Consider the following 26,098-nt stretch of genomic DNA (forward strand, 5'->3'; position numbering starts at 1 on the left):
CAAATGCTCCCTTTGCCAATGATGCTTCACGTGCTTTCTCCACTTCTGAATTTCTCCAAAGAAAGGAAGTGCTAACTCCCTGTTACAACATCTAGTCCAAATGACCAAAAACTATCCAATATTTGAATTCTTTTTGAATTGCTTGTTTTTGAATGGGCTAGAAACAGAAAGATGAACAGATATGTCTACATGCAGCTACACTGTGTAAAAAAAAATATGATTTACTGCTTCTAGTTTCAGAAGCAACACTCATAAAAAAAGCCAAACTTTTTCTCCTCTTTCTGTTAAGACGTAAAAGATACAATTGTTAATAGCTAAGATGATCAGAGAGGTTTATGTATTCTATTCATATCCTTTTTCTTCAGTTAGTGATAAAATAAGGAGAAATAGTGCTGAATTAAAACATGAAGCTGCCAGTACTGGAAGAACAAGATCCCTAATATTGATTTTACAAAGAAATATAAAAAATAATTTATCAGTGTTAAACACAGATCTAGAGTCCCAAGTAGTTTCTCCTCCATCAGAGCTAAAAATTCAACAATACAAGATTTTAAATCACCCTATAATCTGAAACTATTCAGGATTCTAACTTCCTTGTGGAAGCACTGACCTTCTTCTCTGCACAGCACCACCACCTGATAATTAGACAGCTACAGTTGCATCAATCATCTAACGAGAGCTTCTTCCCCCTCCCTTTTTTTTAATTTGTTTCTACTTTAAAGTTATTCCATGCTATCTCAGAAATCCTGGGAAATAATGGTAGCATGCAGTTATACACTGAGAGCTCAAATAAGAGGTCACAGAAAGGGCTCCTCATTGCCATTTCCTTGCAATGCCCTGTCATTTCAACACAGAAGGTTAAATTTCTCCAGAAGTCTCTCTACAGGGCTTCCATTGTTTGTCAATCAAAGCTGGGACACAATGACACTCATTCATGTGCACAGTAAACAAGCAGACAAGGGCCAACGATCAGCATACAGTCTCATTTTGGTTCTTCTGCAAACAGTTTGTAGAAAGATGGTACTTCAAATAAGCTATGTCAGTTTTTAAAAGATGCAATGGATTCCTAGTATAAAATACTTAGTAGGGGGCCCAGACAAGAATTAAGACAACTCGAGAGCAACTCAAATAATCACCCAAAAAATAACTCATTCATTAGGACTGTTCCTGAAAAAAGATCTGCTTGGTACAACCACATGCAAAAAAATTGTATTTTAATAGTTAGAGAAATACACATTCAGAAAAGTTGAAAATAGCCGATTCTTTTCAAAGACAGTCATAACAAGGTTTTGTTTTTAGAGTACCACTTAGTGTTTAGCCTCAGAACTTACGTTACCAAGAGGTACACAGACACCAATGTTACCAAGTGCACTTTAAGGTTTTTTACTTCATATCTTCTGTTTAAGAACCCAGGAGATTTAGGGTTTGTTGATAGGTTTTGCCCCTTTTTTTTTGCAACATCTTAAAAATAGAAAAAACAATTACAATGACAGAAGTCCAATGCTGCTGACAACTGGACAGACTCGAGCCTCACACACCTCTTCACTGTTTTGCCTTTTCTACTTCAAAACTTGCTAGAGCAAAAACTTTGTCTCCTGATCCTGTGAAAGGAAAAATATTTTCAGTATTAGTAGAAATCGTATTTTAGAGAATTTCCTTACATGCAATATAAATCAAGCAAAACATTTGAAATCAAAAGAAATCAAACCTGCATTTTAAAAAGTAGAACACTTGAGCTCATAAAAAGAAAAAACAGAGATATACTGGATTGGACAGCTCCAAAACTATGTAGAGAGCTGCTAATGAAGCACCATTTTGAACAACAGGGTTCCCACCTTGCCTGCACTCAGAAAGAGGAGTACTGAGAGTTCGGTCACAGAACTAGTTCATCTGTAGCCTGACCTAGTCTGGCACATTCCTGCCATTCATAGCTCTTTCATCACAATTCTAACAGTAAAAATAGAATGAAGTGTCGTGCTTATTTAATGCATATTATAAATGAACTTTTGGTCTTGTCAACATGATTAGAGTTACAACCATCACGGCAAGAAGAGTGCTTTAAAGCTCTATTTTGATAGTGTGCCAGTAATTGCAGGGTTCTCTGCATCAAGCAGAGGAAAAGGCTCTCCTGAGGAGTCATTAATGCAAAAAAGTATTGTTTAACTGTACGAGTGATATGTCTGCTTGAGACAGGGCATTCAAGGCTTCAGCATTATGTGGAACACTTGCCTTTTTGTGGCTTTTTCGCACTGAGTTTATTTGCTGCATTTCTTTTCCCTCATGGACAGTGTATCAGAGTTTTATTGTTAATAAAATCGAAAAACGCATGTCAGAATTTAATGGCATGAATCTTTTGCTTGTATTTTCTGTTTCATGTAGAATCACAGGTATTTCTATTTATCACTGTTTGAAGAGGCAAAGAAATTGGAATTTATGAGAACGAAAACTTACCAAGGTCAGTGGAGACTTTCTCAAACTGGCTCAGGGCTGCACCAGCATTTGCTGACAAGAAGGTCTCCTCATCGGGTGTCAGCTAAATCAAAAAAGGCCGAACTGAACTTGATACCTTAACTATGCATATCCCCACCATATTCCCATCATCTATATCATGAAATATGACAGCTTAAAGGGATTATCAATTTGCAGTTTTATCTAATACTAAAAGCCAAAGTAAAAACGCAAGCTACTGCCCTGCACTGAATTACCTTCCTCAATATCCTCTGTCAGTCCAGAAAGGACAGCGTATGCACTAGGTTTTCAAGCCCTCCAGTGATAATTTTTGATGAAATGGTCACCCTGCATCTCTGTACCAAAACTAGGCAAAGGAAGCAAACCACTTTTTTTTGTCATGTGGGCCATACACTACTGAGCTAAGCTCTCAGCTCACCTCCTATCATCTACTGACAAAAGCCAAAACAGAGCCACAGCCAGCTTTGACCACATTAACAGTCAGTGACCTAGAAAACCGTCTCTTCCTTTAAAGTGCTGTGAACCATCAGTGACATTTACACATGTAGATTTTGCTTTTATGTTTGTGTTCTGATGCCTTGGTGACAGATGCCCATAAAATATTTACAATAATGAAGCAACAACCTACATTTGAAAGGTTCAGGTATCTAAGTTAAAATTCACTCATTTAAGTACCTCAGATATACATCCTTATTAAAGTGATGAAGAATTAAATGTGTCAAACTACCCACAGCAATTGTGTCAATTTAACAATTAAAAATACAGGCTACAATGGAACATCAGGTACAAACATTGAAAATTATGTCAGATGTAGGGGAAAAACTACTAGTTACCTGTCTTTGCTGTATTTCGTAAGCAAGCATCAAACTACCTAACATTTTGCAGTACTGTGCAGACAAGCACTTAATATTTACCAACATTTGTCACATTCAGAATAGATGTGAAACCGCTATCCTGGGAAGTCCTCTGTGAAGTAGGTTACTGATCATTTTAAAAGATAAGGAGGCTGTCAAAGCATAACATAAAGCTTGTCTGAGGTGACCCAAGGAACTCATGCCAGGTCTAGGTAACTTCACACATTCAGTTCACAATCTTAATTAGATGTGAACCTTAATTAAATGTTTCCAAAACATTTTTTTCCTCTGACAGTCTAACAAGAACAATATTCTGACGGAAAGCACTTGCTAATATCACCTACCTGGAACGTACCTCCCTTTAGTACCACACTTGATATTTTCTATCACATTCCCTCATTTACTAGGAAAGTTTAACTACAGAGAGACACAGCAACTCATTTTCTTCATACACCTTCAACAAAAAGAAATAACTTCTCTTCCTCCCTCTAGCGGTAAAAAACACACCACACACACACACAAAAAAAACAGGATTGTTCTGCACACTGATGCGATTATCGGAGAAATACAACGTTTAACATCTACCTCTCAAATGTATATATCTCACACCAAGGAACAGATATTATCAACAATACAGAACTGAGTTGAAGCTCAATGTGTGTCAAAAGTCTTTGACAGTCCCTGCTGGGTGGATAGGCGGTAGTTAGCTAGTAAAAGACTCGTATTGCAGCTTTCGTATCATCATCTTGTATGAGCTTCTACATGATTCACTCCTATGGCCCAACAAAGATAGTAATAGTCTTATATAAATGTACAATACTATTTGGCATGTTTAGTAGTGAGCGCTTCAAGACGTCTGCTATGAAAGCAAGCTACATTTTAGGATTTGTTCATTAAAAAAAAAGTTGTAATTTCTTATTTTAATATATAAGATTTGTCTTCATTATATAGATAAAAAAGTCTATTCATCAACTAGCTTTCATACTAACACTTTACCTTCTCACCAAGCTTTCTGAGGGCAGTCAGGATTTCAACTTTCTGTTGCGTGTACAGATCTCGTCCCAATTTCCCAACCATTAAGTCTCTGTCCATCTGTATACCAAGAAATAAAAAGTCAAATCACATAAACATCCCAGTAGTTTCACTCAATAAAACAGCATGACCACTGCAACAGCCTAAACATACCATCAGTAAGCACGGTACCCATGGAAGTAAGGGACAGACCTAACTATACTTTAAAAGATGGCTGCACATTTTTTCTGACATTCTCCAGATACTCTGCACCTGACATTGGCATTCTCAATGTCTCTGACCTTGAAATTCTTCTAATAAAAGACTTGAAACTCTTCTAATCCAAAATTACGGATTCACACATCACTGATACACAAGGGAATCACATTTCACTTAATCTAAATCTCAAGTTCAGTCATGATCTGAAACACTAATGCACTCAAATGCCCCCAACACAATTCTAGATTCAAACTCTTCACATCTTCCATCTGCAATTATACTCAGCTCACTTTTTGTTAACCACATTTTTGTTTTGAAACAGCAAGATAGAGAACAACTCATATACATTGTTGTCCCCATTACCACAATGAACATTTGAAACTGGACAAACTGAAAGATAACTTCTTTATCTCCTTGTGATGCCACCACCAAGTTTCCTAACACACTTGGTACTCTCCTTGCAAACATTACAAATCTAAATCAGTCTAGTTCTAATAAACCGTTCTTAAAGTAAAACAGAAACCTTCACCTCTGCCAACCTTGTCCTCAATTGCCTTGGTTGTTTCTTTGCAAACATTCTAATTACTTCTGGAGTTTTAAATGCTTGGCTGATGGCTGCTTGTATTGCCTGCAAGGAAAAGAACAAGAATGACCAGAACTAATAGCAATCATAAACTATAGCTGCATGACAAGATTAATGAAGGCTGGAAAGCATCATTAGTATCCTCTGCATCATTTGATAAGAGAGCTTCTCTTTGTTTGCATAACCATGGAACTTAGATGAAAAAAAAATCCAACATTTACACAGGGCTTGAAAAATCCACTAATTGGTGCAATTATTCTGAGAAAAAGATGTGGAACTTTTAATTAGAGTCCAGGTCTTAATTAAATTTCCAACATCTTCCTGATATTATCAGGACACAAGTGAATGTGCTGTGCTATCTTAAGCAGTTTTTATGCCCACACTGACAATTACAGTTCTTCTAAGAGTAAGCAGAATGTAATTGATGAGGTCAATTTCCTGTTGCTATTCAAAATACTCTACAGAATATCAGAGCTATTATATTAAATCTCACCACAGTTATTTTTCAACAAATCATCATTTCTCTGGAAACAGAACTCAAAACATAGGGCTCAGAAGGAACAAACCACGCTTTCATTAAACACTTGAAAAGACAGAAAACGGATCAAAAGTTTGGAAGTTGACATAAGATCAATACACCAGAAGAACGTGAATTTACAGTCACCATTAGTCTTTTCATTTGGACTGGGATGACTCTCTGAAATACAAACCAGTGATACGAGCATATGAAATGCTATCTTTACCCTTCCTAACAAATAGGCAAGAACTTTGTTTCTCACCATGTATCATGCTGGATTGTCTCTCACACCTTTTAAATTATTTAGTAACTTTTTCTAATATTCAGGCCCTGCAGTTTCCCACATTTTTTTTCTACAGTGTTATCACTGATACTATTTTTCCCCTCCTGTTGTAAAATGAAGAGACCTAACCAAGTTTTTAATATGTACACATACATTAAATAATAAAAACATTCAGTGCAGAGATGCAGGTTTCACGTGCCCCTGTATAGATATTATAATAGACCACTTAGATCTTTTTCCTGTTTTGCTGAGTCCAAGCAGAATACAACCTACTTTTAATAACACATCAGTCAGACAGATCTGAGTAAGAAACTTCTTTACCAGTTGCATGCCACTGAGCTCATCCACCAAAGTCATATCTCCGGACATAATCTTCTTCAGTGAGTCATTGATCTCACTCAGCTGTTCTAGAGTTTCTTTCTTTGTTTCTTCATACTCATCTGCATCTAGTTCCTCTCTAAAGAAGAGCCAACAAGACGTATTAAATCACAGGATTAAAGCTGAGATGTAATATGGAAAAAAGGACATCAGTGTGTATCATGAAGCACGTATCCTCAAATAGCAATAAAAATATTCACATCACTTCATGTTATTCTGCTTCTAGGCCTCTTAGCTGTTATTTGGCTCATGAACATGAGTTTGCTTCTTGTTTTTGCACCTCTTCATAGCTGTCCTTGCAGTTGTGTTGCTTGTACAAATTCACTTGCATTAAAAAGACACTGACAACTACAAGGTACTAAACACATGGTGCAACATTTAAAAATTTATTTGGGATCTCAACAACAAAATGCAGTGAGATTGCCTTACTTAAAGGTAAGGTGGATCAAATTATCTGAAAAGCCCACCTCTTCACCCCCAAACCATCAAGCAATTCAGGAAAAAAAAACATCAGCCCTTAATCCTGCTGTTTAAGCCTTGGTAAACTCAAAGAATGACACACAGAATTGTTCTTGAAAATACACTAAATATGTATCGCTTAGGCTAGTTAGAATTATAGCCAGAGAAAGCATCTAAAACCAGACAGGACGCTTAAGTACCACTAATGAGATGGAAAAAAAAATCCCTGGCAATTCCATCTATTTCAGATTTTACTAGCCTACAAAGACCAAAAGAGTCAGGAGTATCACATGAAGATGTTAAACAAACCATGGAAAAAAATACACAACCAAATCTGTAATTATAAGACAAAGCAAAATAAAAGCACACAAAAGCAAATAACTGCTATTAAAAAAACATATATGAAAACTGAGAATTCTGTGAACAGCTACTGCAGGTTAACAAGTCCCACTGAAATATAAAATTTCAAAGAAAATAGTAATGAGTATTTTTGCCCTCATTTTCCTCAAGACAATAGAATGACCTTAATAAAAAATGTTTTTTTCCACATCACTTTTACTACCTAATACTAACACCCTATCATAATTTTTAAAAAGTAAAGCCACATCAAAACACAAAGCAAAAACAAAAAAACACAAGACTTTTGAAAGGTACAGTTCCCTTCTGCCAACCACTTAGGAAAAATATTCCCATTTAAGAGGAAAGCATCTACTTCTATTACCTGCATTCCTCCAGATCTTGAAGCTGCTGCATTAACCTATCCAACTGCTCTTCCAAGTTCTGTTTTAGTTTAGTGGTCTCTGTTGTTCCCCTTGAAGCCATTTTCAGTTTTCATAAGAAAATCCGAAGCTGTAACATAACACTCCTAGGAGAAAGAACGTGTTACTGTTATGTATCAACACCTTAAAACATATTTTAAAGTGATCTAATTGATCAATATATTGATGACGGAATGTCTAATATAAGCACTTCGAGATCCCAGCAGCAGAAATACTGGAATATTAGGCTGGGTCTACAGGACCATTCTTTTTCTAGCAAGAAATCATACACCAAGATAATAACTCAAACAGCTATATCACATAGAAACAACTCCAAAATCTAGCATCAATTACTGATGACTTCATGTCTCTCTATACGGAACAGCAGGCTCTTATAGAATTCTTTAGGTTGGAAATGACCCTTAAGGTCATCAAGCCCAACCATCAACATTATCAAGTCCACGTCCCTTAAATACCTCCAGGGATAGCGACTGCCACTTCCCTGGGCAGCCTGTTTCAGCACCTAATCACCCTTCCCGTGAAGAAATTCTTCCTGATAGCCCACCTAATCCTCCTCTGGCACATCTTGAGGCCGTCTCCTTGCATCCTAAAACTCCTCAATTTTTATTCTTCGCCTTCTCTACAACTGCCCCTTGGGAAACTACGTAAGAGTCAACAACCCAAATTTAGGAGTTTGAAGCACGTAAACACCCCAGTTGAAACCATTAGCTGGAGAAAACTAGAACGTTCTAGAGAAAATCCGCACTTCTTCGGATATTAAATAGGCCAAGTGGCCTCAGCGCAACGATCCGAAGGCTGCACCCGGGCGACACGCCGGCTCCCCCGGTACTGAGCAGCCGGCTCCCAGCACTTGCACGAATGCCGCCGGCTCGCCCCGGCTCTGGAAGGCACCCGGGGAGGAGACGCGACCCTCCCGCGGCCACGGCGGGAGACGAGCGGTAAACGCGAAGGGCTGAGGGAGGAGACGGGGAAGAGACGCGAGGCCGGCACCGCCCGGACTGCGGCTCCGCGGGGCAGGGAGGGGAGGCCGCAGGGCTGCCCGCAGGCAGGGCAGGGAGCGCGGAGAGGGGCCCGAGCCCCACACGGACCCCCCCGGTGCCCTCCCGCCGCCCGGCCCCGTGTCGCCGCCTCACCTGGGGCAGGCCGGGAGCGGGGCGCCGCGGGGCCGCTTCCGGAGCGCCGGGGCCACTGCGATGGCGCCGCCCGCTGCGGCTCTGGGCGCCGGGAGGCCCCGGGCGGTAAGAGAGGGGGGATCCGGGGGGCCGGGGAGGGACCGAGGGGACCCGGGGGGCCGGGCAGGGGAGGCCGGGCTCTCGTGGAGGGGGTGGCTGCTGAAACGGGCCGGGCAGCGGCGGGCCCAGCGCGGGGCAGCTGCCAGCAGGAGCTTCCTTCCGCACGCTGGCGGCGTGATACGTCTGAATCTTTCTATTTCTTCGGCTGTTCTTAATAAATGAGTGTTTTCCTCGGAAATGTAAAGGTGGTAGGCCAGGGCACTCACCACGCTGCCTGCGCACCCGTGGAAGCGAACAGCTTGGTTTTCAGGACTGCCAAAATTTGCTGTAGGCACATCTTGATGGGGTTTGTGCTAATACATGTCGAGTGTCAGGGCTGCAAGTGGTGCACACTACATGAAATCACGTATAAGCATGCTGAGACTATATAAACATACATGTAAAGGATCATATACATTACAATGCACATTTTTTTCCTTATGAAAAAGTGAAAATGATCCACGGCATCCAGTGCTTACAGAAACATTGACTGAGCACAGCCTTACCTTGTTACTTTTAAAGTCTCTACAGAGAGATTTTACTAACATTTTATTTAGTACTTGATATAAGAGAACAATAACGGATGTGGCTGTTTGCAGTGTTGTGAAACAAACCACACTTAACTGACCATGCACATAGCTCATACCAAAGAGTTAGAGCTGTATGAAGGTCATTTTGTACAGAGCAGGTCCCAGCTCTGTAGGTACTATGCTGGGTATAATGATGACAAAATAGCATCAGTAATCACAATGATACCTCTTGTCATCTGCGCTGTTCTCCACATCAGCCATGTAGCTGTTTTCTATGCAAATGGTCCTAGACAGAGGATGTCAACGCAGATTAGGAGGCTGAGGGTATGGGCATACTGTTATGTTCTTAATTGCTATGCAGATATGCAGTGCTACAAGGTGATTTTATGATGCAATACCTGCCTGTTTCTAAAGAGTGCAAAAAAGGATGAACAAGGACGTTTGACTAACTCCAGAGAAGGCACTACACATTTTTACCTTAAAATCTTCCATTTTTTTCCCTTTTTTTTTTTTTTAAACAGAAAATCAATCCTTTTCCAATTTGCAGTATGAGTCACTTTCTTTAGCAAGTGGGGCTTTATGCATTACAAAGGCAAGTCCAACTCCTTTCCTTGCCTGTTCCCATAGTAACTCTTCTAGCTGATGCCCCTGTGAAGACTGCATTCCAAGTAACACCAAACCCTTCAAACGCTGAACTACTCTGCAATAATACAGAATATTTTAAAAGTTTGTGAAACTCAAAAGCACAGAAAAGTACCAAAACTTGCAAAATGTACCTCATAAGATGCCTTGCAGGATTTCCTTTTATTCAAGGGCTATTTGATGTTAGTAGGTAGGAGCTGTTAGAAGATTCAGCTGTGATGAGATATATCACCACTGTGGCGGCACCGAGCATTGCTGTTTCTTTGCAAAGAAGACTGATCATGAGGTTGACCTTGTGGGATTTTTCCAGGCAGATTGTGCTGTTGAAATAATGGCAGACTATTCAGTGCTCAACACAAATGCCTCAGACATCTCACAAACAGTAACAAGCAAGAGAATGGCCCATAATATATTCCAGTTTTCATGTGCTTGTTCAGGGCCAGCCTAGGAGAAACCATCTTGGCAAGCCAGGATGTTCTCATGAAGCACTGAGGAGCAAAAATCCATGCAGTGGGAGGAGAAATTAAAAAGACGAGTGGTGAAATTTCCTTATTTTCCCCAATTTTTAAACACCTTTCTGAAACTCAAGTTGCAGAATTGAAACAGTGCTGCTGTATTTTTAAAAAGGGAAAAAAATGTATTTAATTGCAGCTTTCACTAAACTTTTTAAAATTCACTTTTCTTCTATCGTTAGTTCCACTGGTATACACAGTACCCGCTTTCCACAAAACCAAGTAGATTGGTTGTTTTCATGTTTAGGCCATAGCACTGTCTTTCTGCATACTAGGAACCTGTAAAATGTAAATAAATCCTAAACAAAGAAATGTTAACCCTCCTCTCTTCCAGAATTTAATTCAATATAATGTTAATTATGTAGATTTTGCTGAAAATATTCACTGCAAAGTACATCAGCAGCACTGGGAACTCTCAGAGGATGTTCTGTTCCCCTCTATAAGCACCAAAAGTAAGGAAGTTATTTATAAGGAAGTTCTCTGCAAACATGTCTCTTGGCAGTTGATTGGCATTGGCATCTGAAAAAAAAAAAGACATTCTAATAAAGTTTGTTCTGAAGTTGGAGACCTTAATAATCTCTCCTCCTGATTTTTGGTTGTTTTTTTGGGTATTTTTATTTGCTTGTTTGGATTTTTTTTGCACAAGCTGCTTTTCTTCAGAGTGGGCAGTACACTGGCCTCTCTTGGTGAGCTGCCCATTTTTAATGAACTTCTTAAAGGTGCTTCCTTCTCTTGCGTATAGGAAGGAATTGCAACTGCCAAGCTAATACATGGACAAGGCAAAGGTAGGTTCACATATCTGTTACATATGTCGTCCTCCTTGCATTCTATTCAGAAATAACAAGGAAGAACTAGAGACAGTGGTTTTAATCTCTTAAAAGCTGGATAATGCAGTATCACATGAATGATCACAGGCCAAATGCTGATGGAAGGAAAATACGGTGATCAATTTGCCCTTGAAATCATCTGCTTATTGGCAGCACAAATAAGTAGAAATAACTATTTTTAATCTCTCTTGCAGTAACTAGGCCCAACATTCTCCTCTTGGCTCTGTAGCTGTGAGGAATGGCTATGGAAGATCCCGACAAGAAGACTGAAGTAGTACTGCTGGCCTGTGGGTCCTTTAATCCCATTACCAACATGCATCTCAGGCTATTTGAGCTGGCTAAAGACTATTTTGATGAAACAGGTAGGATGGTAATTTGTATCATTTAAAACAGCTCTCTATCCAGACACTTAAATGTTAAGGTGAATATTTTGTTTATGCCTGTTTGACAGCGATAGATATTTTTGGAAAACTAATTAGGTATTGACGCTAGTATGAGTATGTATCCTACTGACTCCTGTAGGCTAAATACAGTCTCACTTATTTGCTGCCTTTTACTAATTCGAATGAGCTAAAGCACTGGTTTTATAGTTTTTCTTTCTGAAATTAGAAAGGCATGAGTAGATGTCATAGAGATATATCTTTCTTATATTTCTTACTGAATATTTAATTGTGCCTCCTTGTACAGTGGCAGAAATATACCGTACTTTTCCACTGGGCTAGTTATTAGAGCTGTCACTGATGTTCTTAGAGACTGCAGTGAACAATGAGTGTGTAATAGTTTAAATACAGTACTGTGGAAATAACATCTGCTCAGCCACTTTTCATGTTCTTGTGTGATATGCTTTTTTTTTCCCCACAGGAAAATACAAAGTAATCAAAGGAATAATTTCACCAGTATGTGACGCATATAAGAAGAAAGGTCTGATCAGTGCTGATCACCGAGTAACCATGGCAAAATTAGCTACCAAAAACTCAGATTGGGTGGAAGTTGATGACTGGGAAAGCACCCAGAGTGAGTGGCTGGAAACAGTAAAAGTTTTAAGGTATTCTTCTGCAAAATCCTAAAAAGTATCAAGAACCTGTAGAATAATAAGGAATGGTGTTAGCTATTACAAGTTAAACTAACCCCAAATCATTGAATAAACTCAGTGAAGTCAAAAATACTATTTCTATAAACATTGTAAATGAAGGATTGCAATATCAGTCCTAAACGTACACAAAATGTGCCTGTGAACAATTTTTAAGATCATATATTTTTTCTTAGGCTCTGTTTAGTTTTTGTGCTGAAAAGATATTCCTAAGGAAAGAAAAGAGACTAAAATAGGGTGGGCATAAGCTATGCAAGCTTCCCTCATTTGATTTTGTTTGTGTTAGGCTGCCCATTTGTGTATTTAAAGGCTGGCATGAGAATCATCTAAAGGCATTTATTTATTTATTTTATGTTTTTCCCTCTTTCAGTCACTGCTACTTAACTGAGGTTCTTCTTTTTCTTTAAAAACAAGGAAACAAACCTTGTAGTTGTTGCTTTGAAATCTTTGCACTTTTGCCATCTTATAAGCCAACTCTCAGAAGTCCTTCTTTCAGCAGCTCAGTTCTTGGATGGGTTTTCTGTGAAGACACTACAAGAGGAAGTGGTGAAAGGTTATTTAGTAGATAATACTCTTCCCTATATTCTCTTGCATCTTTAAAATATCTAAAATACCTCTGTTTTGCAGGTACCATCATCAAAAGCTTTTGTCTTCTGATCCCACTAACAGTCTGCAGAATGCTTTACCTTTAACAAAGCCAGGACGGAAGAGGAAACAGGAACCAAATAGACACGACCCTATTAAAAAGAAAAATCAGAGTCCAGATATAAAAAGTTAAGTCTATTTGCAAATTAAATGCTTAACAATAGTTGCTATTTCAAGGGAATTGTGCTGATGAGTAACTTTTTTTATGCTACTTCTTGTTTCTGATTTTAGCGAAAAAGGTTACTCATCTAGATCCCAAAGCATAAATAGGTGGTTTTTGCTTGTTTTTTCTTTCCTTTTATGCAATCCCCTCCACCCCCTGCCATGCAAAAGCTAGCTCCTCTTCTGTAACTCTATGGAGTGTCACATGAAGTTTTAAAACCATTACAGTATCCCTTCCTAATTAGCTCTTCTGAAATCCTCTCTAGATTTTCTTTTACTTTGATCCTTTGATTGACTCACCCCAAAGCTAAATAAGCGTATTAGAGTATATTTTCTGGTCCTCTTGAATGAAAAGGCTTCCATAACCTTTTTTCAGAGAAACCCTGTGTTAAGGCTACTAATTGTAAACTATATGCTCTGAATCTTTTTTTTTTTTTTTAATTTCATCTTAACCAAGATGGGAAGAGTTGGCCTAGATATTAAATGTCCCCATCAAGCTAGCTAAAATCTGGTGGCCTAAACCAAGCCCAGCTTCTCATTTATTTTTCTTTTTAAGGTACCCCACAGATTAAACTGCTTTGTGGAAGTGACGTGCTGGAATCCTTTGGGATCCCCAACCTGTGGAAGTTGGAGGACATCACTGAAATTGTGCAAAATCATGGCCTTGTATGCATCAGTAGGGCTGGAAGCAACGTTCAGAAATTCATCTACGAATCTGATATTTTGTGGAGACATAAGAATAATATTCACCTTGTGGAAGAATGGATCACAAATGACATTTCCTCCACCAGGATCAGGAGAGCACTGCGGAGAGGCCAGAGTATTCGTTACCTAGTGCCTGATGTAGTTCAGGCATACATAGAAAAAAATAATCTATATAATCCAGAGAGTGAAGACAAGAATGCTGGGGTTGTCTTAGCTCCCTTACAAAAATATGCAAGTGATTCCAAGAACTAACAGGCACTATACAGCAAATTTATTTCTGCTGTGAAAAGGTACTAGTTCAGTAGAGGAAAATGTTTTTTTTTTTAGTTTTTATTTGCTTGTTTGGTTTTGGTGACTTTTTTATCAAATAGCAGGCAAATTCTGTGGCTTTAGTAGACATGTAGTTGCTGTTGAGGTTTGGTTTGCTTAAGAATTGGGCCTACACAATTTTTTTAAAAATACAGTTAGAAGATTTTCACTTTTAAGCATATTGTCACAGTTCATGAACTAAATACAAGAATTCACAGTGGTATATGAGAATACAAATTGATGAACAGAACAAATGAAAATGTTCTGATGTGTTTTATCTCAGACCGCTCTGACTGCTATTTATAAAATAGGAGCACAAATATTTTTAATAACTGTGCTGTAAGTAATAAAGCCATTTCATTTCAAAATGTACCACTTACTGATAGTAAATCCCTATAATTATTACTTTTTAAGTTGCTAACACATGATGCAACTTAAATAAATGATTTAGCTATACCCTGGAAGGGAAAAATTTACTCCTTGCTGAAATGGCTCTAGATAATCACGCTTTTAGTTGCCTGCCTTTCAAATATGAAGCCTGTTTACTTGGTCTCACACAGTTTGCTCCCCAAAATGCCTTGTGCTTTACTTTCCCATTCATGTTTCCAGAGCTGTAGGTTCAGTTCAACAATGTTTCTCACAAGAGGAGGGACCTACTTCAGAAACTGGTTTATAGCCATTGATTTAATGGAAAGAAGTTAATAATAGTGTCATTGCAGATTCTCAGACAGTTGTCCCTTTATTTCAAATAATAAATGAGCCTTTACTTTTGAGCCAAATGTATATAGCTAGATATGTTTTTATGTTAGTGGAGTTGAAAAGAAACAGTAGGACACTTAGGACTGTTCATAAGTGAAATGTTTTTCTTTGCTGGAAATCTGGTTTAGAATCTAAAAACATATTGTCTGTATTAAGTGAATATAAACTAAAGAGGCACTGTGAATGTCATGGTAATATAATTCTACCTCCCTTTCTTTGCTGTCATCCCATTTTTGGTTTGGATTATGTGCCTTAATAAAAATGTCAAGGTTTCCAAGATGCTAGCTAACAGGTCAACAGCTTTTTCATACTATCTCCTCAAGACAAATCTGTTCACATTTTTCAGATCAACAAAGCCAACAGAACATGAAGTTCTTGGTGTGCAGAGCGTAGCTGCTGGTGGGCAAGTCTAGAACCATGAACTTGCTTTGGGATCATAACTGTGACAACCTGTCATCCTCCTTCCCTGGCAGGTGATTCCCAAAAACTAATGCAGAGGTGTGGGCTTCACTGAGAGCTTAGGGTGAATCTGGAAGCCAGAAGCCAAACACAGAACATCACGGGTTGCCCTAGAATGTGCAGGGCTCATATAGAACCCATCAGGAGAGTAAAGACTCTAGTGGGAGAACATGTAACATGCAGTGGAGCTAGGATCACACATACAAACCTGGAGCCCCACGATATTATAAAATTACCATGTACTAGAACCTCTGTTCTGCTAGCTCTAGCCTGTAAAGGTGGTTTTACTCGGGTGGCCAGCCGAGTTCCACCACGGTCGCTCTCTAACTCCCCCTCTTCAAAGGCACGCCATCTACAGAGAATGTACAAGGAGATCATTAGTGTAACAAAATCAAGGCACAGCTTAGAAGGTCATCTGTAACTCTACTGTGACATAGAGTAGCATCATAGATCTTATTTTTTTTTTCCCTTGGTGATTTCTGCATCAAATGTGCTCAGTCTGCCATTTTTTCCCTTAGAGCTTAGGCAAGCTTACACAGTCTTTTGATAATGAGGCTGTGTTCATGTATTATCAACAGTTACAAAGGCACTGAAGGACATATTAAGCCCCTCTGTCACACCTTAGCATCAAACTGCCATTGAAGATAAACTATATTATTGATGGTGCATGTGAAAGGATAAGATCTCTGTTACTCTTTCGTCTGTTGTCTGTCTTAATGGATGACAAGAACAGAGAGCAGAAAAGTTTTATTTTCAGCATGCACGTCAACTAGTGTGCTTCTGAATAAACAGAGCAGATATTTCCAGTAGGAAAGCACCCCATTTATGTGGTCACTTTTCAGAGTAAAACTGCACTTTAGGATTATTCTTCTAAATAATGACACTGGTATATATTGGTGCACTGTATAATTCTAGAGAAACTGCATATCTAACTGCATGTTTATAAAGCTGTGATCTTCAGACAGTTATTTCACCGAGTTTTAATGTAGTTTTATGTGATGGGTCTTTCGATAAAATAAATTGCATGGAATATGATAATTTTAATCATTAACCAAATCTGATGTTTGATGACTGCATAACTTTTAAGTAGTAATGATGTCAGTACTGTTTTGTCTATACAAAACAGAATATTGTTCAAAAATTGTGGTGAATATTGATCTTTTGTTTTACCAGTGGGATCCGGAAATCTCCCTATTACAACACTAGAAGTAAACATATACTGACAATCTGCTGTTCCAATCAGTTCTAAATATCAGCATCACAGTCAGTGAGGTGTCATATTCTGAAATGTTCAAGTAGTAAAACTTGCAAGAGTGGACTAAATCTAAGAGAGAATGTATATACTTGTAAGGTTTGTGAATCATGCAGTTCATTGCACTTCTTTATAAAAGAGTTGTAATGCATTCACAGCTATTCTGCAAGAAAAAGTGAGGCTTGCTTTCTTAATGTTATTGCTTTTGGTTCTACTCTATTAAGAGAACATAGGGTCCTTATACCACGTAAGTAATTCAGATTCAAATTATTTTACAAATACTGCAACAGCAGTAGGAACCATTTAATTTACTTCTGTAATGAGGCCACATCGTTGGCAGAATGTTTTATATGCTCAGTGCTGCACAACAATTAAGAGGGAGATGGAAAAAAATATCTTTCCACAAAAAAAAAGGAAAATAGGGGAATTTGTAAGGGAAGATGAAATGAACCATCACAGGAGGTGGCCAGGACATTAGGGAGTTCTCACAAAATTAGATACACAGTTCTTTGGCTTAGTCTTGAAATAGTTACCTGAGTATCCTCTATGTATCTTAGTTTGAGATTTAGAACTGATTTACAGAAAGAAGCACCACATCCCAGACAATCAGTACAATCTTAATTTTCAACTAAAAAGTTAATCCAGACTTTTGTGTAGGATTTATACTAGTACTGACTTCTCTTTACTTGGAAGAGTCAGTAGTATTGCAACAGTGCTCTTTTAGTATTGTAACCTCGTAATAACAAATTGTGGGTGAAATGCTACTACTGGAGTCCAGGGGAAACATTAATTTGCATTTCTCTGTACCATTCCCATTTTAGTATAGGTTAGAGAACAATATCCATCTGCAAACAGGAAAGAAGCTTTGACGTCCTAATTTCCTACTCACATGATTCTGTGAGTCATATAGGTCAAACTGTCAGCTCCAAAAATGTAGTTAAAGTTCAGTGAAACAATTTTCTATGCAAAATATTATCCTTTTATTCAGCCTGACCTGTATCAGTGACCAGGTAAATGTAGTAGCTATAGGTGATTTTTTTCATTCAAGATTCTGAATACCAAATTCTCTTTTTACTAGCAGCAGTTAAGATTTCCCTTGTCCATCAGTTTTGGGGTTTTCTTTCAATGTAGCCTTCATGGTTGTGATTGGTACTGTCCCATCTGACAAATTAAAATGTAGGATTAAGGTGACGCTTAAAACATATGCACAATTTGGGGAACTGTTGTTTTCCCCATTTTACAGATGAGGAACTCCAGTACTTCAAAATTCTAGAGTGCTTACTATTTCAGGGTTATTAAATTCCTATTTCCTTTTAAATGTACTTTGTAAATTGTCACAATAAGGCATACAGTTTGCAAAAAGTGGCCACAGACGGAAGAACTGCAAGTGACTGGAGAATTGTATGTATTCTGTAGGAGTTCAAGTCTTATTTCCAAATTCCTCACATATCATTTCCCTTTGAAGTGAAGTGTTCTTCTATTTCATTTTCCAAAATATATTACTGCGTCATCACTTAAGGAATTGATTTCACTTTGTTGAAGATAAAGTCCAATATTGAAGCTTCCCAGCTGCACCATGTGCTATACTCCCTGTATAGTCTACCACAATGCATAGCACCTAATAAAGCATCATCAGGATTACTGCTCCATATGATCTCCCCTTTACTGTATGCGTCAAGAATAAAAAGCAAGGGGAGAGCCACATCTTCTATCTACATGAGTACTTTTTGAATTTCTTACTGTTATTAGCAGTTTTTAGGAGTTAAATGGGAATTGCAAGGAAAGGTGCTTCTTTCCTTTAGATTTCTTTCCTCTAGAAAATGACTTCTTTCCTTTAGAAAAACTGATAAATACAGAGCTGTAGAACTGTGAACAGAGCTCAGGCCTCTAGATTGGTGTCTCATGCTTAGCTGTTACATAAACTTTCTGTCTGGTAAAAGCACCAGGCAAACCAGAGAATTTGGTGTTCGCTCTTCATGTTTCCCATGTGCTTGGATGTCTATTTACCTAAGATATAACTAACAGAAGTACAGAACACAAATGGATAAACTGTGGCACAGCAGAGTTGTGTTGAGAGTCACATTAGAGAATAACATATGCAAAAATGATTGGTCTTTCACTTTCCTGTTACAGCCACTAGACAACAATGCTGCCTGTTATTCACTCCAGACATAAACCAATGAGATATTCTACTTAGTTCTATTACTGTATCGTAAAGTACTACTTTAAGACTTGCAGATAGAGTACCATGAACAATTTACCAGTCAACCCCTGCCTGCTAAAACACATCATGAATTTGCAGTGGGTAGATCGTCTTTTCAACAAATATGTAGATTTCAGATCATAAACCCCCATATCCAATATACACGCAAGAAATCTGACTAATGACAAATTGTGTCCGTGATTCCCTTTAAAGTATACAAGACAGACAGAAGTTTAACCAGTTTTTCATTTGTACTGTGACTCTTGGGTTAATAACATTTGCTCCATACAAAGATTTCAGAAACTGTGAACTTTTCCCTCCAACCCAGCCGAAGCTAATCCACAAATATCCTGTCACCTATTGGCTCAGCAACAGTACCCCTCCCCTCCATCAGAAAGGATCTCTGATGTAATTCCACCCACAGTCTTCCTCATATAAGGCCTGGTTGGAAAGCTGTTTCTTTATTTTTGCTTTTTGCTCAGGGGTTGATTGCAACTTCTTTCTGCAGTCTAGAAATGCCTGTAGATTTCAGTGGAACCTGGAACCTTGTCAGCAATGACAATTTTGAAGGCTATATGGTGGCTTTAGGTAGGTGAAATACCTCATTCTATCCTTCTTCCTTCCCCCATGAGATTCCTTCTGAATTTAAATGCTCGAGTTCTTCTAAAATCTAGATATTGGTGAAGCTTTTTTGAAAAGCAATGGAGAGATATTTGTTTGCTGATTAATTACATAGTATTAACAATTATTTTAATCTGTAACCCAGGCATCCTGGCAGGTTCCAGGAACTTCTCAGCCTGGTAGTTGTTAAAGTAGAACTCTTGAATACTTTTTATCAGAGATGAGGAAGAGTTCTTCCTGTCTACTAAGTTTCTCTTGCTTTCCAGAACAAACTTATAGACCTTATGTCTTAGGGTTAATTACTAAATAACAAACAAGTTCTTGTGTATTTGTCGATTCAAGGCAACTATTTTGCTTAATATCATGAACCTTTAAACAGCTCACAAAAGACTTCACTTATTCTGTGACCTGTTGAGCAGTCCTTCTAACTATCCCTTTCCTCATGTGCTTGAAGTTAACCTCTTATCTCATTCAGATCTTTATGGAGATACTAATGGAGCTGTAATGAGAACTAAAAGTTCTTGGTACTCTGTTAGCTTTCATGTGCAAAGCTCATTACAGACTGACAGCAGGTAACCCTGCATATCCCCTTCCCCTCACCTACCTCTCCCACCTCTTTCTGCCTTGTAGATTTGTGTAAGCTGACTGCTAGCAGTATCGCTTGCAGGTAATTGCATGTGCAAGTAGAATGCAATCTTTTTTCTATCCATATATATGCTGGGTGACCTACTTTAATCGTCTAGTTGATAGCTTTACCATGTTGAAAACTCCTCCCTTTCTTCATCCTGCTGTGTTGTCGTAGGGGGAGGAGGGTACTCCATAATGAGGATTTATTCCCAAGGTCTATTCTGCAATTTGAATACAAACCAATTTCTTTACAAGGAATAGATTCACTTTTTTCCATGATAGTAAATATTGTCCACCTATATAAAGGACTTTTAAATGAAATTTAACACCCCGTCCTATGAAAAACTGGAGCATGTATCTATTGTCTGCCAAATAGATAGTTTGTTCCTCTAAATAAATAAACATTCACTAGAAAAATAGGAATAAAGCTTAAAAGCAATACTTCAAGCCCAGTATTACCAAGACCATGAGGATGATGTTCAAGATAACTGATTGTTACAGATAACTAGGCAATATTTTAAGTGTGATGTTTTCTAGTTGCACTCAAAAGGTCTTAATAGCCAGTGGCATGTCCTGAAAATGAGCCTGAGTAATTCAATTTTAGGACTGTCTTTCATTTGACTCTAAGGTACAGTGTACAAAAAATTCTTGTTAATTTGAATAATGCCTTTCCTCTTTCAAAGGGTGAAAGAATAGGTATTAATTATTCCTTGTATCAAATAAAGAAGGGGTTCTTGGGGGTATGTGTGGGGAAATCAAATTTTGAAGAACATTCATTGAACTGTACAACATAAAACAGTTTGGGATGGGGGGACCCAAACCAACAACACAAAAAAACAAAGCAACTAAAAAAATCCATCGAACCCTTGCATAGCAAGCTATTCTTAAGAAATGCTTCTAGAAGCAACAAAGGTAAATCCCAGCTGTCAGAATGGCTGGTGATGAGCACAACTTATACTTTTTTCTCCTGTCAAAGGTATTGATTTCGCAACACGCAAGATAGCAAAAATGCTGAAGCCTCAGAAAGTGATCAAACAGGATGGGGACATGTTATCTATCCATACCACAAGCACATTCAGAGACTACATGCTCCAATTCAAAATTGGAGAAGAGTTTGAAGAAGACAATAAAGGCCTGGACAACAGGAAATGCAAGGTAAGACTGACTATTAAAAATAATAATAATCAAGAAGTTCTTACAGAATTAAGATGCCATGATCAATCTTGCTACTTCGGCTGAAGTTATCAAGAATACTATTTCTAGTGTGACACAGAGGCAGGAACCTGAGTTATTTTCACTTTCCTGCACAATAGTATTTAGTCCTCTTTTTTTTTTTATCAAAAAGCATATTAACTACTAGGTATATTTCAGAACTGAGATAACATATAGGAACACTCTTTCTTCTTCAACAGAGCCTAGTTACCTGGGACAACGACAAACTTGTCTGCGTCCAGATTGGTGAGAAGAAGAACAGGGGCTGGACTCACTGGCTTGAAGGAGATGACCTCCACTTGGTATTTGCTTTACTTCAGATCTTTATATATATTTCAGAATTGTATCTATGACAAAAATACAGTCTTTATTGTGGTCATAACATGCACAAGTTTTCTTCTAGCTCAGTAGTATATGTAATTGACAGTACATAAGAAACACATTCTGCTTTCAGCTAGTCTAGCTGTAACAATTTTACTGTTTCATTCTTCATTCTTCTGCATAGTTAAATGCAGAATATTAACCATAACTTATTAGCATAGCAGGTGAGTGATGGTCAGTACTCATGGCAAATGATTGGTGTTCACTTTTGGAGATGATCCCTTTCATTACTATTTATTTATTTATTTATTTTTTTAGGAGCTTCGTTGTGAGAATCAAGTATGTAAACAAGTATTCAAGAGAGCTTGAATATGAGTGTTGGTCACTATGTGGAAAGACAGCTATATACAGGAGGCCATGCATCCTCATGTCCAGTGATAGCTGTACAGACAAGAATTGATTCCTTCTACCTGTTAATCTAAATGATATGATGTTTCTGGCTCAGGAAATGCTGTCTGTTAGCCATGTTAAATATCTGATTTTTGCTAATAAACACCAAAAACAATCCTAAGTACCTGTCTTCTGAATGTATTGACAGAGGGGAGGAGAAAAAAGACAAATGATAGGGCTTGGTTTCCACTTAACTGCTGGTCTAAACCAGAACAATAAAAAAATAAATAAAAAAACAGTCTAAACAGGCCTGCCAACATCAAACAAGAGGAGAACTTAAACCTGTGTAATTCTGGGAATGGTAAAAAGTAAAAAGGACAACACAAGATACGAAGTCATTATTCAAAATACTTCTCCTTAAGCTGCAGATTGGTATTTCAGGAGAAGTTAACTTTGCTTGCATTTTAAATGTGTTATGTAAACTTTATGTTGTGCCATAGCTGCTTTGTTCACAAAATAATTAAGTTCAGCTTACCAGAGGGGGAGCAAGCCTATGACAAAATAGTGTCATCCCACAATAACGACAAGAGGTTTGAGCAATCACGTAGGTTCCAGTCTGCAAAGCAATTGAATGCTATTAGCACATATACAGAGTAAAAACAATGCTACTCAAGACTTACTTGCACATGGTTGTTCAATTAGGTTAACATATCTCTCATTTTTGACCCTGTGTGCTGTTGCACAGAAGCTTAATTCTGCCTCCTGTAAATACCTTTAAGCGGTCAGACCGACTTGTTGCATGTGCAATGTATCTCTCTGATAACACTAGTATTGCAGGGATGGGCTTGCTAGTGGAAAAAGACAGAGGAGTTTAACTTAAATCTAGCTTAAGCACAATAAATTAATTAGAACTTTTTTTTTTTTTTTTTTTAGAAACTGAAGTTACCCCTGACACTTAAGTATCTTACAGATATTTCTTCTTCCTCACTGTCAGTTCAGAATTACTACAGCTACTAAATGAGGCATACAAAACCTGTTGAAGCTTGAAGGGCTTAAAAACATCGTGAGATTTTGTGAGATTTGTGGTAATTATGTGGGATACCATCAGACTCTGTAAAGGTACAGTAGCTTCTAAAATATGAAGAAACAACTTGTACTCTGGACAGGGAAATCTGGTGGACAGGGAGTAAAACATTACATATATTCTATGATTCCTGACAGTGTCTTCCTTATGGAACTGGGTGATGATTTTACTTATTTGATTAATAAGATTAATGCTACCACGTTACTCTAATATAAACAACACAATGCCTCAAATCTGCTCTGTCATGTCTACCGGCAGTGTACTGCAACAGCACAGGCTTCACTATTCCACTAGATGGCACCACTGCAACACATTGCTTTTTTATTTAAAATTGAGGTTTCCAACAGCAGTATTTTAAGTGTTAAATATTGCAAAAACGCTTAAACTGCACAGCTTGAAGTTGTATGCTCCAATCAGATGTACTTGAGAAGCAACACAGAAAGGCCATGATGATCTTAAGAAGTCTGTTAGTACAGGGAGAAAATCAAGTAGAAATCAGAAAAATGCAATCTTCAAAGACTGTATGACAAGAACTGTAATACTTCAGTAGTAAGGCTGCTATTCAGAAGCCTTTGCTAAAAACAAAAACAAACTATAGAAGACTTATCAGCTGTGATATTACTTTGTTGTTGCTACCTTCCTACTTCAAATTGATAATTTGAAAGCAGGTGATGCCATGCAGAACTCACTTGAGGATGTTTGGAGATCTTGAGGATGAGACAAGCTACTACAGTGAGAGAACTGCTTATAATTTCATTTTTATGCCAACTATTTTGCATGCTTTTATAAAATACAAATTAAGCATCCTGAAATTCAAGGTGAAAAAAAGAAAGGGAACAGTCCTATATTCTGTAACTGGCCAAAAAATAAAATAAATAAATAAAATTTAAAAAAAGATATTAAGATAGTTTTTGCCAAGAAGACATGCACTTGAACTCTAGAACTGAAGGACAGGAACAAAATTCCCCAGGTAAGCACTTGAAGGGTTTTATTCAAAGGTGTTTCAGACCACTTCAATTATCTCTAAAGCTTTGATGGTGAAACTTTTTCAGCAACCAACCTTTGAGTTTTTTAGTCAGTGTAACTGCTGACTATGTGTATTACATGAGTTTAAAATATGTCAGCTGCATGTAAAAGTACTTTATAGGTGGATGAATTGAAGGATATGTGTTGCCTTCTGGATTTTACAATCAAAATAGACAACAAACATTCAAAAGAAAAGCCAGAATTCACACTCTGTAAAACAGTTTCTTTAAAGATTATATGAAAAGAAAAAAGTTAGTTATACAGGTGGTATATGACCATGACATGGTGTCACCATGACAGCACCAGAAGCACCATCAAGGTTACTAATTTTCACTCAGAAGCGTATATTTAAAAATTGTGTTTTAAGACATACATTTGTGTGTAGTCCCGTAGTCATTTTCTTGGATAATGTTCTGTGTACTTACTATATGGAATAAACTGGACTAATTTAGTGTAAGAACAAACTAGCAAGTGTTTTAGATTACAGCTCCAACTCCAAACAATAAAATATAACAAAATTAAACATTGTCCCAAGAAGATGAAGAAACACGAGATAAAACATAATCTAAAATCAATGGTAAGGATAGGTAGGTGTTCAACAAAAAGACCAGCAGTATATATTATGATCCAATTATTTACAAGAGAACTTGTTCTCCATTCTGGGCAACTTGGTTAAGTCATCAAAAAACATTTTTATTCAAAAAAATAAAAAGCTCCTATCAAATTAAGAAAGGTGTGTGCTGAAATACAATAGCAAGGATATCTGCCTCATATATGGATAAAAAAACCCAGAGCTGTTCAATTGTATTGCTTTATAATTATTCATGGTACTTAAGGAAATATGTCTTAATTTGATTCCTTGTTCACACTGACTGGCTTGCTTCCGTCTCATATCCTGTTGTCCTTCCTTTATGGGATTCTTTCACCAGCTGAGTCAAACTACACGGCATGGCACAGAGCTGTCTACTAAGATCTTATTACTAGTGAGTGTTCATCCTACGGGCAAGTCTGCTGATGTAACTCCCTTTTTTTTTTTTTTTTTGGTCCTCTTCCAAAAGAGCAACTTTTCAAATCCCTTTTCTTTTTGCCTACCTGTCCTGTAACTGATGTAACACGGAGCACGAAGCAAACATCCGACTCACCCCAAGTCAGCACAGCCCCTGGCCGCTTTGTTCTCTAACTGGAGTACGATTTTTGACAGGGAAAGAAAAGAAAGCGAAAGAAAATATTAATATTTTCCACACAAATATAATTTTTAAGGATTGTGCGGCACTGGCATAGGCTGCCCAGGGAAGTGGTTGAGTCATCATGGAGGTCTTCAAGACCTGTGTAGATGTAGAGCTTAGCAGTGCAGTTTAATGGTGGACTTCAGCACTAGGTTAAAGGTTGGACTAGATGATCTTAGAAGTCTTTTCCAACCTGCATGATTCTGTGATTCCGTGACTAGATGCAGATGTCTAGATGTTTTTCCACAGGAAGGGGAAAAATATACATCAGGTTCAAACAAGAGTTAGGCGTAAGGCCCAGTATTGAGTGCTCAGCGCTTCGGCTTTCCCTTGGGATATCACACCGAATGTGACGATTAGACAAAAAGCTTAATTACGGGTCACGGAGAAGCGGGCTAAGCCCTTCAAGGCGCGGGGCGGGCTAACCCATGACGGGGACTTCAAGGAGCGGGGCACGAAGGGACCCACAGCTGGAGGTCGGAGCCACCACAGCCAGCGGCTCCTCACCTCCCTCTGGGGCTTCTCCCTCCTGTGGGCGAGCGGCGACGCCCCTGCAGGCGGACATCTCCCCCCTGCCCCTCACTCCCACCTCAAGCCCACCCCTCCCGGCCGCTACCCCTCAGCACCGCCCTCGCCCCCCCCCCGTTGCCATGGCGCCGCCGGGCCCCTCTCC

General features: G+C 38.3%; 3 protein-coding genes and 1 long non-coding RNA gene across 9 annotated transcripts; 2 read left to right on the plus strand and 2 right to left on the minus strand.

The window, feature by feature from the left end:
* Positions 1–1,197: 1,197 nt before the first annotated feature.
* On the minus strand, positions 1,198–8,841 carry LZIC (leucine zipper and CTNNBIP1 domain containing). 3 transcript variants are annotated; one of them, XM_083802284.1, is made up of 7 exons: positions 8,686–8,841; positions 7,495–7,638; positions 6,258–6,393; positions 5,083–5,181; positions 4,320–4,415; positions 2,452–2,533; positions 1,198–1,601 (listed from the first exon to the last, which is right to left on the minus strand). In XM_083802284.1, exons 2-7 carry the CDS (start codon positions 7,593–7,595, stop codon positions 1,543–1,545), a joined length of 573 nt encoding a protein of 190 aa, XP_083658410.1. In that variant the 5' UTR covers positions 7,596–7,638; positions 8,686–8,841; the 3' UTR covers positions 1,198–1,542. The 3 variants fall into 3 exon arrangements, with proteins under 3 accessions (XP_083658410.1, XP_083658412.1, XP_083658411.1); XM_083802286.1 differs by lacking the exon at positions 8,686–8,841 and adding an exon at positions 8,298–8,434; XM_083802285.1 differs by lacking the exon at positions 8,686–8,841 and adding an exon at positions 8,097–8,298.
* Positions 8,350–16,519, plus strand: NMNAT1 (nicotinamide nucleotide adenylyltransferase 1). 4 transcript variants are annotated; one of them, XM_083802277.1, is made up of 6 exons: positions 8,352–8,490; positions 11,250–11,292; positions 11,529–11,696; positions 12,196–12,379; positions 13,052–13,197; positions 13,788–16,519. In XM_083802277.1, exons 3-6 carry the CDS (start codon positions 11,573–11,575, stop codon positions 14,186–14,188), a joined length of 855 nt encoding a protein of 284 aa, XP_083658403.1. In that variant the 5' UTR covers positions 8,352–8,490; positions 11,250–11,292; positions 11,529–11,572; the 3' UTR covers positions 14,189–16,519. The 4 variants fall into 4 exon arrangements, with proteins under 4 accessions (XP_083658402.1, XP_083658403.1, XP_083658400.1 ...); XM_083802275.1 differs by lacking the exon at positions 8,352–8,490 and adding an exon at positions 8,652–8,790; XM_083802276.1 differs by lacking the exon at positions 11,250–11,292 and having other exon boundaries at positions 8,350–8,490.
* A 2,826-nt stretch (positions 16,520–19,345) lies between these two features.
* RBP7 (retinol binding protein 7) lies at positions 19,346–22,270 on the plus strand. Its single transcript, XM_083802290.1, has 4 exons — positions 19,346–19,506; positions 21,143–21,321; positions 21,579–21,680; positions 22,018–22,270. The coding sequence occupies exons 1-4, from the start codon at positions 19,434–19,436 to the stop codon at positions 22,066–22,068; spliced, it is 405 nt and encodes a 134-aa protein (XP_083658416.1). The 5' UTR covers positions 19,346–19,433; the 3' UTR covers positions 22,069–22,270.
* Positions 22,271–22,415: 145 nt separating this feature from the next.
* Positions 22,416–25,942, minus strand: LOC310882889. Its single transcript, XR_014573213.1, has 3 exons — positions 25,803–25,942; positions 25,292–25,379; positions 22,416–22,705 (listed from the first exon to the last, which is right to left on the minus strand). It is a non-coding gene; the product is annotated as an uncharacterized lncRNA (long non-coding RNA).
* Positions 25,943–26,098: the final 156 nt, after the last annotated feature.

The sequence above is a fragment of the Anser anser genome (assembly GCF_964211835.1).
Source record: "Anser anser genome assembly, chromosome: 17".
Taxonomy (NCBI): domain Eukaryota; kingdom Metazoa; phylum Chordata; class Aves; order Anseriformes; family Anatidae; genus Anser; species Anser anser.

Bases quoted from the DNA above. Each gene is read 5' to 3' on its own strand.
- LZIC (XM_083802284.1), bottom strand. From the start codon at position 7,595: ATGGCTTCAAGGGGAACAACAGAGACCACTAAACTAAAACAGAACTTG. The intron at 5,182-6,257 runs GTAAAGAAGTTT...TTTTCCTTGCAG, and splicing joins AGCTCAGTGGCATGCAACTG to GCAATACAAGCAGCCATCAG. The intron at 1,602-2,451 runs GTAAGTTTTCGT...TTCCTTTCACAG, and splicing joins GAAAGTCTCCACTGACCTTG to GATCAGGAGACAAAGTTTTT.
- NMNAT1 (XM_083802276.1), top strand. From the start codon at position 11,573: ATGGCTATGGAAGATCCCGACAAGAAGACTGAAGTAGTACTGCTGGCC. The intron at 11,697-12,195 runs GTAGGATGGTAA...TTTTCCCCACAG, and splicing joins AGACTATTTTGATGAAACAG to GAAAATACAAAGTAATCAAA. The intron at 12,380-13,051 runs GTATTCTTCTGC...TCTGTTTTGCAG, and splicing joins GAAACAGTAAAAGTTTTAAG to GTACCATCATCAAAAGCTTT.
- RBP7 (XM_083802290.1), top strand. From the start codon at position 19,434: ATGCCTGTAGATTTCAGTGGAACCTGGAACCTTGTCAGCAATGACAAT. The intron at 19,507-21,142 runs GTAGGTGAAATA...CTCCTGTCAAAG, and splicing joins AGGCTATATGGTGGCTTTAG to GTATTGATTTCGCAACACGC. The intron at 21,681-22,017 runs GTATTTGCTTTA...TTATTTTTTTAG, and splicing joins AAGGAGATGACCTCCACTTG to GAGCTTCGTTGTGAGAATCA.